The sequence below is a fragment of the Pyricularia oryzae genome, chromosome 3 (genome assembly GCF_000002495.2).
Source record: "Pyricularia oryzae 70-15 chromosome 3, whole genome shotgun sequence".
Taxonomy (NCBI): domain Eukaryota; kingdom Fungi; phylum Ascomycota; class Sordariomycetes; order Magnaporthales; family Pyriculariaceae; genus Pyricularia; species Pyricularia oryzae.
The window spans coordinates 4,175,800-4,190,027 of NC_017849.1; the positions used below are offsets into that span (position 1 = coordinate 4,175,800).

Genomic DNA, 14,228 nt, shown 5'->3' on the forward strand with positions numbered 1-14,228 from the left:
AAAGGTTATACGGTCAGGTAAGCTTGTTACAGGAATTCTGAATCTCGTTGTTCTATCCCGAAATTACAAGCCCTTGCGGGATTTCCGCCCCAGCGCCAGAACAAAATGCAACAGACCTAAGGCAGCAGTTTGCTATGCAAAGAATGAACAATGTACGCTTATCACAGCTAATGTCGGTATCATCGTGAACTAGATAACACAAAATGAACGAGCCCCTCCTTCCTTCCGGCCCTCCCAAAAACGCCAGCGCGCAGTTACAAAGCCATCGCCCCGCCATTAAGCGATGAAAAACTACCTCTTGAATCTACCTCTTCTGCTGGCCCTCGACAAAGTCCAGCGCCGCCTCCGTCGGCACGCAATCGATGGAGCTGGTCTTGTTGGTGAAAGTGACTCCATAGCATTTGTCGGCAACGAGGACGATCTCGGGACGGAAGGTGGTGCAGATGAACTGCGTGCCGGCCTCGGACGAGATCGACTGCAGCAGGCTGGCCACTGCGGTACGGTACTGGGCGTCCAGGTTGGCGTCAACCTCGTCGAAGACCACCATGGGGCTCGACTCGGTCTGCTGGATGGCAAAGATGAGGCACAAAGCACACAAACCTGGCGAGAGATGGTTAGCGAACTGATTCGTATCGATCTTGGAGAGGCACCTGACAACACATGCAGAACCGGAACTTACTCTTTTGCCCACCACTGAGCTGTTGGATCTTTTGCTGTTCGTCAAACTCTTTCGAGTTGAAAGACACGCTGATTCCGACACCAGTGTAGTTTTCGATGGTGCCGCGCCTCTGATCGTCTTCCGACTCTTCGGCGGCAGTCTGACGTCGGTCCGCCCGGCGCTGGATGACCAGGCGACCATGACCAGCCGGGACTAGACGCTCGAAAATGGTGGCGAACTCACGCGACACCTGTTTGAACGTACGCTCGATGGCCTCATCCTTCTTCTGGTCCAAATGACTGATCAGATCTTCGATCGACTGCTGGGAAGAATCAAGCTCTTTGCGGCGCTTGACTAGTTGTTCCTGCTGTGTCGTGAAACTGTTGTACTGCTCGAATGCCTTTTTGTTGACGTGCTTGTACTTCTTCAGGGCCTCATTGACCTTGCTGAGCCTCTTCTCGATCTGTATTTACATGATGGATGTTAGTATCAATCAGCACCAATGTCGACTATGGCTGAAAAGGGCAAGGACAGTGGGGACAGAGTGTGACTGAATAAAAGGACGTACACTCTTCATCTCCATGCTCTCGTACTTATCGAAAGCTTCCTCCGGCAAGACGCCCAGATCGCGAATGTTTTTCGTGAACTCGGCAAGTTTGTTGGCGATGATGGCCTTCTTTGACAGACCCTTTTCCAGCTTTTTCTGCATCTTCTCGATCTCGCGAGCTAGCTCTTGCTGTTCTTGCTCTCTGTGAGCCTTGCGGTTCTCCAGCTCGACAATCTGTGCTGTGACCCTGTCCGCTTCCGTCTCCGCCTTGCGAAGTTCAGAATCAAGATGTGCGGCCCTCTTTTTGAGCTTGGCAAGCTCCTTCTTAGCTTCGTCAACGCTGCCGACGGGTCCCGCGAAGCTGCTAGCACCGCTGGATGTGTCAAACGCCATGCTCATGAGCTCGTCCTCTCTGCGACGAAGGTTGTTGTTGAGCTCGTTCTCCAACATAAGCTTACGCCTCTCCAACTCGAGGCGCCGCCTGCTGCAGTCGGCGAGTTGCGTACCGAGCTCACCCAGTTGAGCACCAAGTACCTCAAGCTGCTCTTCTTCTTGCGAAGACAAGGCCTTTTTAAATTCCGAGGCCGCCTCGGCCTCGTAGCTTGAGAGGGTCTCATTCATATCCTTCATCTCCTTATCGACCTTCTCGAGGTCCACATTGATGTTGTCCAGCTGCTTCCTAAGTCCTTGAAGCTCTTTCCGCTTGCTCGCGAATTCAGCATCCTTGACTCTGAACTCCATGTCGAGTTTGTGCATTTCCTGCTCGAGCTTGCGCACAAGACCCACAGCAGTGGTTGTTTCTTGTGATTTCAGCTCTATTTGCTTGTGGAGTCTCTGGAGCTCCTCTTGAAGTTCGTAGTACTCTTCCCTGAGCTTGTTTGCCTCCCGCAGAGCAAGCAATCGAGATGCAGTCGGATCAGTATATCCACCACTGACCGCGCCCCTCTTGGACGTGGTATCACCATCCATCGTAACGCAATCGACATTGTGAGTTCGTGAATACTGCGTGGCAACATCACGAGATTGACACAGGACGCTTTTGCCAAAGACCTGCTGGAAAGCCTTGTCGTACACCTCATCGTACTGGAGCTTGTCGATCAAGGGAAACGCATTCTGCGCGCGGGGCATGTTCACTTTTCTCGGACGAAGTTGGGCCAGAGGCATGAGGGTGACACGCCCCGACTTCTCCTTCTCGAGAAGATCAAGAATCATAGTACCTGTCTCCTTGTTGTCCACAACATAGTGAAACAAACTATTGCCAGCCACTTGCTCGACTGGGACGCGGTATATGTCATCGACTTGCATGAGATCAGCGAGAATGCCGTAGGCGCCGGGAATATTTCGTTCCCGCTTCAAACGAGCAATCTTGTCCAATGCACGGGATGTTGCAGAATCCATGGCCTGGCCAAGCCTGTGATCTGCCTTCTCCCTTTGTCTCCTTGCGGTGGCGATCCTCGCCTCCAACTTGTCTGCTTCTCGCCTCAGTTCCAACTTTTCGTCTTGCATGGCATTTTCCTTGTTCATGGCGTCCATTAATTGTTTGTTCAAGGCTTCTTTGCGTGTACCCCGAGTCTGGAGATCTTGTTGCAATTGCGCAATTTCCGCCTCCAAAGTCTGGATTGCGATTGCTGTTGATACTGTACTCTCTTGTAACTCCATACGGTTTGCCTTTAGGGCGTTGAGACTTGTGCCGAGCTCCTGAATCTCCCTGCGCAAGAACTTGTCGCGTTCGGCCTTATTCTTAAACCGGGCGCCACGGGACTGTTTGTCTAGGAGTCTTTGGCGCGTTGCCTCTGCTGAGTCATATTGTTGCCTTATGGCATCTTCCTTTTGTTTTCTCTTGTTGTATTCAGGAATAACTGTTGCAAGCTCGGCCTCTTTGGTTTTTATTTCTGCCCGAACATTCTTGAGCTCTGCATCGTGCTGTTTTTTGCTTTGTGTCTGAGTGCTCTGAGCCTGCTCGAGATCCTTGACCTTGAGTTCCACCTTGGCTAGAGCTTTGGATGTTGCGCGACGGTCATTTTCGAGTTGTTGTCTGTCAATGCGTAGCATCTCGAGCGACTGCTGAAGCTCCTCTAGTGTGGACTCGAGTTGAGCTATGCTCTTCTCACCCTCTGCAAACCTTGTCTGGTATTCGCTGTTGCCGTCGGCACTCAAACGAGCTTGCTCGATCTCCTCCAGGGCTTCGGTAAGCACCTGTTGATGATGGTGGTAGTAAGCGTACTCGAGACACCTTCGCTCACGATCCTTTGCCTGGAAGCCGCGCAGCTCCTCCTTTTCCTCCTCGAGCTCCTGCAAACGTTCCTTGACATCCTTGAGCAGCTCATCAATCTTCTCCCGCTTGTTGATGGTCTCATGCATGATTTTGCGAGACTCAGTTCGGCGCGCCTCATAGCTCTCAGTTCCGGCAATTTCCTTGAGCAGCTTGAGACGGTCGGCCTCCTTCATGTTGGTCAGCGCGGTGACACGACCCTGAGGCACAATGTAGTACGGGTTCACGCGGGAGAAACCGGCCATCTCGAGCATGCTGAAGACTTCGTTCTTGGACTGGACGACCTTTTTGTCGATTGAGTATTCGTCTTTCTTGAGGCTGATTGTCCGCTTGATGCTGACCTCTTTGTTGCCTGTGTGGAACCGATCGTCGCTGTTGTCGAATATGACCTCGACGTATGCCGTCATGACCGCGGAGCCAGAACCCTCGTGGAGGAGGGCCTGGCGTTCCTCGCGGCTCATCTGGGTGTAGGCATCGCTGAGGACGAACCGAATGGCGGCGAAGAAGTTGCTCTTACCCGATCCGTTTCGACCGACGATGACATTGGTACCGGGCGAGAAGGGCTCGATGACGGTCTGCTCCTTGTAGCTGTAGGGGAGGGCATGGCGGCCGGTCAGTCACAATCTTTACATATTTGAGAATGCGCCAGTCTATCAGAGTGGATGGCGAACCTCTTGAAGCCCTGGATGATGATCTGCTTGATGTACATGGTGGTGGTGGTAGTAGTTGTGGTAGCGCCAAGCGAACGAGGCCGCAGTCGCGCGACGAGTGCGACCAGACAGGAGCAGTAGAATTAAGTCTGTTGGGCTGTCTCAATCCAAGAACAAACAATGATGTGTTTGTCCTATGACAGAGCGTCGACTGGTGTATTCCGGCTCGGCTGGGTCTGGCGCATTCTGTGGATGGACGGTTGCTTGTCTGGTCCCAATAATCGAGGAGGGGAAAGGCTCTCGCGATAAACGCGTCGCGACAAATTGGGACCTGACCGTGACTTGGATGGGCATCACGATGTGGGGCCGGTTGTTTGCGACCATTACGCAGTAAGCTGGCGTTTGACGTACTGCACGTGACTTTGGCAAAGTTACTTGGGGTGAGCCAGATATACCTTAGCTTGGGTAGTTAGGTACTATTACTAGGCACTCAAGGTACTGTTCTAATGAAAGCAAGATATCCTTCGTAGTCTCTCTAATGATTGTTAGTTCCATGGTCTATCGGATGCCCTCAGTCTCTGTTTGCATCACGAATCTTGCTGTGCTCTCCTCGGTAGTGCATTATAAGGGGGAAATCTCAGTGCACTTATACGGATGTGTTTCCAGTGGGACGAACTAAACTCAAGCATGTGTTGCAGCCGAACTTCGACATAGCTTTTTACTAGGTAGCGACTTGGGAGCTAAAGAGCTCTTGTTCACCTGAATGGATCTTGGTGGACTCGGCCGAGTCTGTTTGGTGTTTGGGTCGGCTAACATAAAAGAATTCCATTGCTGTACTGTAATTATTGTGTACTTTTGTACATACATATTGCCTTACTCTTATTAGGTAATCGCTTAACAGCTGCATCTGTTTGTAGTCGTCGAAAATGCTCGAATATTTGATCAAGCTTTGTCAAACATATCAGACGGTCCGATCAGTGCTCAACGGTGAGCCTGTGGTACGCTATGTTGTTTTGACGTTCCCGCGTCTCAAAAGATCAGTTTGTCACGGCACACAAGCGAGCAAAAATCTTGGAGAGAAAAAGACACTAAACCACCCTCAGATGCGACTTGGGCATGGAGCTTTCCAGGGTTAAGCCGAGCTGTGCGCGGTGACTTTTTTTTGCCAGGGGCATTGATCCACATTGCTCTCAGCGGTCCCCAGCAGGTCAAAACCAGCTTAAAACTAGAAACAAGGAGAGAGAGCAAAGCAAATCGTAGTATGAAGTTCCAAGTATGTCAAATAGACATTGTTGGGATCGAATCGTACGAGGAAAAACCAGAAGTTCTCACAAGTCTCGAAGAGGCAGTTGGAAAAGCCCGTGACCACTCAGGATAAGCTTAATGGGATGGATGGCTGAAGGCGTTGCCAAGGAAAGAAACGAGAAAGGACAAAAAAAAAAAGCGTGTCTTCTCCGGTCCCCACTTCTAATGTTTGTTGATTCAGGTGTGGACTGTGGAGGAAGGCTTGAAGTCGCATCCTAACGATGATTAGAATTTCCGAAAAGAAAATTTGAAAGGTTGTTTGAGCGCTTGCCTGCCCCGGACAAAGAACGCCGCCGCCGCCTAGAACTACCTAGTTTTTTTATGAGTGTGATACGAAGCAGGGAGAACATGTTGGTATGTACATGCTCTGTACGCGAATTTTGAAAGGTGCCCGCAGTTACCGTCTGTCACTGTCACCGGCGCGGCTGCTGCAGATTGCCGTGTCAGCAAACAAGTTGCCAAGCCCGGTTTTTGATGACAAGTACCCAAGCCACGGATTCAACCAACATCTGCTCGAAAGCCAAGTTGGCTGTGGTTGATGGAAATCTCCTACAGTACTCCAGACACTGCTCAGAATCTTCACTATTGATTGCAACAAGTATCTACCTTGTTACAAGTAAGTGAGATACCTGTAGCTAGACATTCAAGACAGATAATCCATAAGAAATACCTACCAACAGGCAAATAGAATAATCGAACGCTAGTAATTGGACACAGCGCTGACTGGCGCGGATTTGACGGAGCACGTTTTGTTTTAAAGACGAGTATGCACTTTGCAAGATAGGTGTATATTTACCTGGTACCTACCTAAATTCGATTGTGTAATCTCTTTTTTTTCCCTCCCTCACCATCCGTGACGACGAAGTGTTGCTGTACGTATAATTGGTAGCCCGTTCAAATGGTCGCGCGGGAACCAGTGGGTAGGAAGTAACGGCTGGAGGGCATGACAAAGCCGATTGAAACCTAAGGTCGCTGGCTAATCAAACTCTCAATGGGCGAAGCTTTCAACGTATGCGTATCGCGTCATACATGCAGTGATTTTTTCTTCCCGCACTTGTGCCAGTGCGTAAAATAGAGGCAAACTCGGGATAGAGAGGAATGAATAGAGAAAAAAAAAAGAGAATCAAAACAAAAGATCAAAATGAAAATACACATACGTAGTACGACATAAGATGGATGGTAGGTAGGCAATGTGGTAATTGATGACAAGGATGATGAAAGAGTTGATCGCGGCTCAGTGGGTGGAAGGAAGAGCAGCCATTCCAGGATCTCCAAAAAAATGACAGGGGCGGGTGGTGTGGGCAAGGGCGGGAACGCGCTAACGTGGTGTGTATATATAAGGGTGCTATGGATACACGGTATCGTATTAGAAAGCTGGCCTGCCCGCCCACCCAATTTCTCCTTGTTCCGCTCGACACCAGGTGCCAATCGTTAATTGATTTGCTGCCTGAACTTCAAGGCCGACACATTCCATCCCGAAAAAATCCACCTTGTCTTTGATCCAGACTTGAAGACCGCGCGCCGTCGCATCGCGTCGTCCGAGTCATCTGTTAAAAAAAAACTCGACTTAATCAGCATCTGCTGGCTTTTGAGCGGCGTTGCAATCTTTTTTTTATTCATCTTATTTTTCGACTTTTGTGGTGGTCGTGGGAGTCGGGGCATATTTTGCGACAGACCCAGTCCGGCTTTGATTGTCTCTGCATTGACTGCACTGCATTTTACTTGCACTTGGACTTGAACTTAGCCTGGTGTCACTCTGGGGCTCCACCACACTCGCCCTGTTTGGGCCAGTCAAAGTCAAGTCTCGAACCACAAGCGTGCGTGCCCTGCACGAGCAAGCAAAAGCCTTCAGAAAGTCCTCTTACTTTCCTGGTTGGGCAACAAACGCGTCTCCGTTGGCCACACTCAACGGCTGGCTGGCTTGCTGGCTGCTTGACTGGCTTGTGCTTGGCCCCATTCTCGACTCGATACTTTGTGAGTTACATGCCCAAGACACTATATCCCATCTCACATGTCAATTCCAAAATCGTTATTTTTTGGTCGTATTTTTTTCTCGAATGTTTCTTTTGATATCCTTTTTGGATTGTTGTCTTTTTTTCCATCTCACTTCATACATTCATACAAACAAACAAACACCGGTGTCAAACGAACCAACTTGTTTCTCACTTCCATCTCACCACTTTCATTTTCGCGCACGCACTTGACACATTCTGGCCCGTTGATAATATACTAACCGGGTTCGGCTTCCAAATGACAGAATCTGTCACATTTTGGTAGAGGTGACATGAGCTCTTCATAACAAAGCCAACTTAGGAAACCCTTGACATGAAGAACAAATGGCTTCTAGGTCAGTTCCAGCCCCAAAACCACCCAAAGCAATTATTTTCTTTCTGTATTTTAGTACCATAGCTAACGATATACATGCAGACTTGACCGTCTCGTCACGTGAGTAAACCACAATATGTATCCATCCTAATGAATTGCATGGCCTGCCACACTCTTCACGTGGAGTGTTGCTAACTGTTTTGACCAGAATCCTTGAGACCGGGAGTACCCGGCTGATCCGGGATACTGCTGTGAATCAACTAGCCGATTGGCAAAAACAGCATCCAGATGAGCTCTACAACTTATTGTCCCGGGTCGTCCCTTATCTCCACCATAAGGACTGGGAAACTAGGAGCACCGCAGCCAAGGCCCTGGGCAAGATTTTAGAGAATGCACAAGCATATGACCCCAACGAAGATGAAGAGCCTTTGCCGGGGAAGAAGGAAGACGGGCCAAATGAAGCCCATGTCGTTAAGAAAGAGGAGCAGGGAGATGAGACCCCCAAGTCTCATTCACTACGCCTGAAGAATCTTCCCGTCGATGATATTATCAGATTCGGCCGGGAGCTGCTAAGAGGTGGCGCCGTCGACTACGCACTCGCGGCACTAGAACCACAAGCTCGTCTCGCACATCAAAAGAAGACACTTCATGGTCGATTGGGACTTACTGGCCAAAGGGTTACAGATGAGGAACTGAGCGTTCCGGTTGACAGCATCGTGAGCCCCATGACCCCCATGGACACTCCCGCAAATGGTTGTGGGAAGCCTGATAGCAATGGATTCACTGGCGGCGGCCCTTCTGCCGAAGCAAGCGGCCTGAGCTCAAGGCAACTTAACGTTCTCAAGCGGAAGCGCAAACGTGAGGCTCAGAAGGCTGCTCAAGGCAAGGGGGGTTTTGGAGACTTGTCGCTACGACGTAGTGCCACTGGTGGATCTGAGGGTTTCGCAAACGATGAGACTCCAGCAGAGGACACCAAGAAGAATGGCAAGATGAATGACTATTTCAGCTTGGATCGACCGGAAGATGTGGACGAGGACACCAAAGTGATTTCAGAGTTCAAGGGCCCTGTCATCCCCATCAAGACCGAGATCGAGTCTAGCGAGACGGTCGAAGGTGCCGAGTGGCCGTTTGAGCGATTGTGTGATTTCCTCAAGATTGACCTATTCGACCCATCTTGGGAGACGCGCCATGGTGCTGCTATGGGCCTGCGAGAGATCATACGAACCCACGGTCGAGGTGCGGGCCGCATGAGCGGCAAAAGTCGCCAGGAGAACGACGAACTCAACAGGGAATGGCTTGACGATGCAGCATGCCGTCTGTGCTGTGTGCTCATGCTGGACAGATTTACCGACTACAGCTCAGATACTTCGGTTGCGCCGATTCGTGAGACCGTTGGCCAAACTCTGGGATCAGTCTTGTTCCATTTCCCTCCAGAGTCGGTCTACGATATTTACAAAATTCTCTACCGAATGGTCATGCAAGAAGACCTGCAACTCGAGCGAAACGTCTGGGCCATATGTCATGGTGGCATGGTTGGTCTCAGATATGTAGTGGCAGTTCGGAAGGACCTTCTGCTCAAGGATGGCGACATGATTGACGGCGTTGCGCGCGCAGTCATGAAAGGACTGGGCGATCAGGATGACGACGTGCGAGCCGTCAGTGCTGCAACCCTGATCCCCATGGCCAAGGAGTTTGTCAGCATGAGACCTGGGTCACTTGATAGACTCATATACATCCTTTGGGAGTCGCTCTCTAGCTTAGGTGATGACCTAAGCGCTTCTACCGGAAAGATTATGGATCTGCTAGCCATATTATGCAGCTTCCCCGAAGTATTGAGCACGATGAAGGCCTCAGCCTTGCAAGATGAGGAAAGGTCCTTCACTCTTCTGGTCCCTCGACTGTATCCCTTCCTTCGGCACACTATCACTTCGGTCCGTCTTGCCGTCCTAAAGGCCCTCATGACTTTTGCCAACCTTGGAGGGGAGACGTCGCAGGGCTGGCTCAACGGCAGAATCCTACGTCTGGTGTTCCAGAATATACTGGTTGAGAAGGACGTGGACACGTTGAACAAGTCTATCGAGCTGTGGGAAGCCCTGGTCAGATGCCTGGCGGCCAAGGACCCCAGAACTCTATCAATGGAGTTCGCTGCTCACCTGGAGGATCTGATGCAATTGACACTTCACCCGATTGGCGTTTCCAGAAATCCTATTCCCATGAATGCAACGCTCTTCCTCAAGCCATCCGGGGGCACATACACGATTTCAGGCATGCCCACACCCGCGCCGCGGAGACCTAGTCCGCCTGAGAGCGGCGAGCGGTCCGCCAAGCGCCGGAGGAAGTCTACCAAGGTGGACGAGCCACCGGTCTCGACCAACACTCATGATGTGGACGGTGCGATGATGCAAGGAGATGTCGACTTAGTGGGTGTCGAGGTACTCGTCCGCTCCAGGATATCGGCTGCAAAAGCCATGGGCTTGATCATGGCCCTAGTGCCGCAATCTGAGGTTGCGGTGTTCGATGCGTTGTTGCAAAACGGTTTTACGTCTCCGTACTCGACAACGCAATTGACCACTTGTATGGTTATCGACGAGTATGCAAAGAACTGCGAGAATCCCTCGCAGGCAATGCGCTTCGATCCATCTCTCACGCAAATAATTCTTTCCGAGCGTCCGGCACAATACAGGGATCTCGTCAGTTATATCGCACGTGTAAGATCCCAGTGCCAGCAACTGATCAACCTCTTCCGCGACCATGGTAAAGTTGCCAGCAATAAGCTCCCGATTCTTGCTGTTGTTGTGCAGGGAGAGGCTGAAGCTGGCCCTGGAGCATTTTCCATATCAAACGCCGAGAAGGTGGTTGGGGAGGACTTTGACAAGCTCAAGAAGGCTATGGGACCTGGCCAGCGTCTGATTGCCCTCCCACAGCTCACAGAGGCACGGGAACTCGCGTTGAAGGCGATCCAAGATGTCAAGGTGGCAAAAGACCTGCGAGACATTCGGATCAAGGCCGCAGCCGGTTGCGCACTGGTGGCCTTGCGCGCTTTGCCAAAGAAGCCTAGTCCGCTCATCAAGTCCATCATGGACTCCCTTAAGACAGAAGAAAACCAGGAACTTCAAAGCCGCTCGTCAAATACCATCGCCAGATTGATCCAGTTCTTCACGGATAGCGGCCGTCGTGGGCCCGCGGACAAGGTAGTGTCCAACCTAGTCAAGTTCTCATGTGTCGAGGTGGCCGAGACGCCCGAGTTCTCAAACCATGCTACCAAGACGAACGTCGTTCTATCAATGCAAAAGGAGGAGGACAGGGTCGACCATGCCGACGCTGTCAAGTTTGCTCGTGAGGCAAAGGCAGCAAGAATCACCCGTCGCGGTGCTAAGGAGGCTTTGGAAATCCTTGCAAAGACTTTTGGCGCCAACCTGCTCGAGGCTGTGCCAAGCTTACGGACTTTCATGGAGGACTCCCTCGTCAGGGCTTTCTCGGGAGAACTCCCTGCCGAGGCCAAAGATCCGGAGCAGACGTTTGGTCAGGAGATTGTGGATGCCATGTCGGTTATCCGGACCATGTGCCCTACCATGGATGTGGCCCTCCGACCCTTCGTCATGCAGACGGTACCCCTTGTCATCAAGGCTTTGCACTCGGAGTTGTCAGTCTTCCGCTACATGGCAGCCAAGTGCATGGCTACAATTTGCAGTGTTGTGACGGTCGAGGGCATGACTGCATTGGTGGAAAAGGTCTTGCCATCCATCAGCAACCCTGTCGATCTCCACTTCCGTCAGGGCGCCATCGAAGTCATTTACCATTTGATTGCCGTCATGGGCGACGCAATCCTGCCATATGTCATTTTCCTCATTGTCCCTGTACTTGGTCGTATGAGTGATTCAGACAACGACATTAGGCTCATCGCCACCACGTCCTTTGCCACGCTAGTCAAGCTTGTACCACTGGAGGCAGGAATTCCGGACCCGCCAGGCTTGTCCGAGGAGTTGCTGAAGGGCCGAGACCGCGAGAGAACTTTCATTGCCCAATTGCTTGACCCGAAGAAGGTTGAGCCATTCAACATTCCAGTGGCAATCAAGGCCGAGTTGCGCTCTTATCAGCAAGAGGGAGTTAACTGGCTGCACTTCCTGAATAAGTACCACCTACATGGTATTCTCTGCGACGACATGGGTCTCGGCAAGACACTACAGACAATCTGCATCGTAGCGAGCGACCACCACCAGCGAGCTGAAGAGTTCGCAAAGACGGGGGCACCTGACGTCAGGAAGCTGCCATCCCTGATTGTCTGCCCTCCCACGCTCTCGGGTCACTGGCAGCAGGAGATCAAGACATATGCGCCCTTCCTAAGCGTTACTGCCTACGTGGGTCCGCCAACCGAGAGAAAGGTGCACCGCGACTCGCTCGACAAGGCCGACATTGTGATTACGTCTTACGATGTATGCCGAAATGATATTGATGTCATTGACAAGTACAACTGGAACTATGTCGTACTAGATGAGGGCCACCTTATCAAAAATCCCAAAGCCAAGACCTCGATTGCTGTCAAGCGACTGATGAGCAATCACCGCTTGATCCTCACCGGCACTCCCATCCAGAATAACGTATTGGAGCTGTGGTCACTCTTTGACTTCTTGATGCCCGGTTTCCTTGGTGCCGAAAAGGTGTTCCTGGATCGTTTCGCCAAACCCATTGCCGCCAGTCGTTTCAGCAAGGCGTCGTCCAAAGAGCAGGAGGCAGGTGCCCTGGCCATCGAGGCACTGCACAAGCAAGTGTTGCCATTCCTCTTGCGTCGCTTGAAGGAGGAGGTGCTCAACGATCTCCCGCCCAAGATTTTGCAGAACTACTACTGTGACTTGAGCGATTTGCAGAAGAAGCTTTTCGAGGACTTCACCAAAAAAGAGTCCAAGAAGATTACGGAGCAGGCAGGCCGCGAAGACAAGGAGGCCAAGCAGCACATTTTCCAGGCGCTACAGTACATGAGAAAGCTTTGCAACTCACCAGCCTTGGTGATGAAGCCCGGCCACAAGCTTTACGACGACACGCAGCGCATCCTGGCCAAGCAAGGGACGAGCCTAGAAGATCCTGTGCACGCCCCCAAGCTGACGGCTCTGAGGGATCTCTTGGTGGATTGTGGTATCGGAGTTGAAGGCACAGACTCTAACGATCCGCTCTACCAGCCCATCAAACCGCACAGGGCTCTAATCTTCTGTCAGATGAAGGAGATGCTGGACATGGTTCAGAATACGGTGCTCAAGAAGCTGTTGCCCTCTGTTTCTTTCCTGCGACTGGATGGTGGCGTCGAGGCCAACAAACGACAGGACATTGTCAACAAGTTCAACAGCGATCCCTCGTTTGACGTCCTTCTGCTCACTACTAGTGTGGGTGGTCTTGGTCTCAACCTTACGGGTGCTGACACAGTCATCTTTGTGGAGCACGATTGGAATCCACAGAGAGATTTGCAAGCCATGGACCGCGCTCACCGTATCGGACAGAAAAAGGTTGTCAACGTGTACCGTCTCATTACGAGGGCGACGTTGGAGGAGAAGATTCTGAGTCTGCAGCGGTTCAAGATCGACGTAGCATCCACGGTAGTTAACCAACAAAACGCAGGCTTGGCCACGATGGATACAGACCAGATCCTAGACTTGTTCAGTCTAGGTGACACGGGACCCGGCATGATTACGGACAAACCAGAGGGCGGTGGCTTGGATGGTCGGGAAGAGGACATGGTTGACGTCGAAACTGGCGATGTCAGGCAACCAGGCAAGAAGGCGCCGTGGCTTGAGGACCTGGGCGAACTTTGGGATAATCGGCAATACGAGGAGAGCTTTGATCTTGATGGGTTCCTCAAGACGATGCAATAATCTGATGGCTGATGTCATGGACAACTTTGAATGGCGATGGGGACCTTTTATTTATTTTTATTTTGGGAATTGGCGCGGCGTAGGGGGCGCGGCGTGGAAACATGGGGTTTTCGATTTATTTCTTTTGGTTGTACTCTTTGCTATCATCGATTGCATTGGATTTGATACTAGAGGAAGTCATCCGAGAAGAGAAGGGAAGCTGGATAGGTATAGCTCTGATCCCATCATCACCAATTAGGCAGCCCGCGGTTGATGGCCGAATACTGCCCGGCCGGACAAAGCCTGGTGCAGGTTACCATTACCATTACCAATTCTTGTTGCGGTCTTTTGGCCTGCCGACGGAGCTCAGCCCAGGACTCTGCGCACTAATGGCGCATGTAATATAACATCAATAAAAACTACAAAACGAAAGCTTCTCGTTGCCTCTGTCTTCGTATGTGTTTATGAAAAACGATTGGCTTTATCTTGTGTCAAGGTCCGCTTGGATGTGTGTTTCTTTGGATTGAATTTCACATACCACTCTAGCTTCTTCTCAGAATGACGTGGTTATGTGGCCCCACCTCAGAACCTCAGAACGACCCCGCACGCTGCGATGCTTGGAGCTCTCAAT

The 14,228-nt window shown here is 51.2% G+C and overlaps 2 protein-coding genes across 2 annotated transcripts; one reads left to right on the forward strand and one right to left on the reverse strand.

Annotated features, from left to right (window-relative positions):
- Nucleotides 1–10: 10 nt before the first annotated feature.
- Nucleotides 11–4,497, reverse strand: MGG_04988 (chromosome segregation protein sudA). Its single transcript, XM_003712440.1, has 4 exons — nucleotides 4,149–4,497; nucleotides 1,227–4,065; nucleotides 680–1,121; nucleotides 11–600 (listed from the first exon to the last, which is right to left on the reverse strand). The coding sequence occupies exons 1-4, from the start codon at nucleotides 4,184–4,186 to the stop codon at nucleotides 305–307; spliced, it is 3,615 nt and encodes a 1,204-aa protein (XP_003712488.1). The 5' UTR covers nucleotides 4,187–4,497; the 3' UTR covers nucleotides 11–304.
- A 2,323-nt stretch (nucleotides 4,498–6,820) lies between these two features.
- Nucleotides 6,821–14,046, forward strand: MGG_04989 (TATA-binding protein-associated factor MOT1). The gene is made up of 4 exons (XM_003712441.1): nucleotides 6,821–7,406; nucleotides 7,690–7,779; nucleotides 7,860–7,877; nucleotides 7,966–14,046. The coding sequence occupies exons 2-4, from the start codon at nucleotides 7,769–7,771 to the stop codon at nucleotides 13,616–13,618; spliced, it is 5,682 nt and encodes a 1,893-aa protein (XP_003712489.1). The 5' UTR covers nucleotides 6,821–7,406; nucleotides 7,690–7,768; the 3' UTR covers nucleotides 13,619–14,046.
- Nucleotides 14,047–14,228: the final 182 nt, after the last annotated feature.

Excerpts from the sequence above, each read along its gene's own strand:
- MGG_04988 (XM_003712440.1), bottom strand. The coding sequence starts at position 4,186 with ATGTACATCAAGCAGATCATCATCCAGGGCTTCAAGAG. Across the intron at positions 4,066-4,148 it reads ATCATCCAGGGCTTCAAGAG|CTACAAGGAGCAGACCGTCA; the intron begins GTTCGCCATCCA and ends CCTCCCCTACAG. Across the intron at positions 601-679 it reads GCTCAGTGGTGGGCAAAAGA|GTTTGTGTGCTTTGTGCCTC; the intron begins GTAAGTTCCGGT and ends ATCTCTCGCCAG.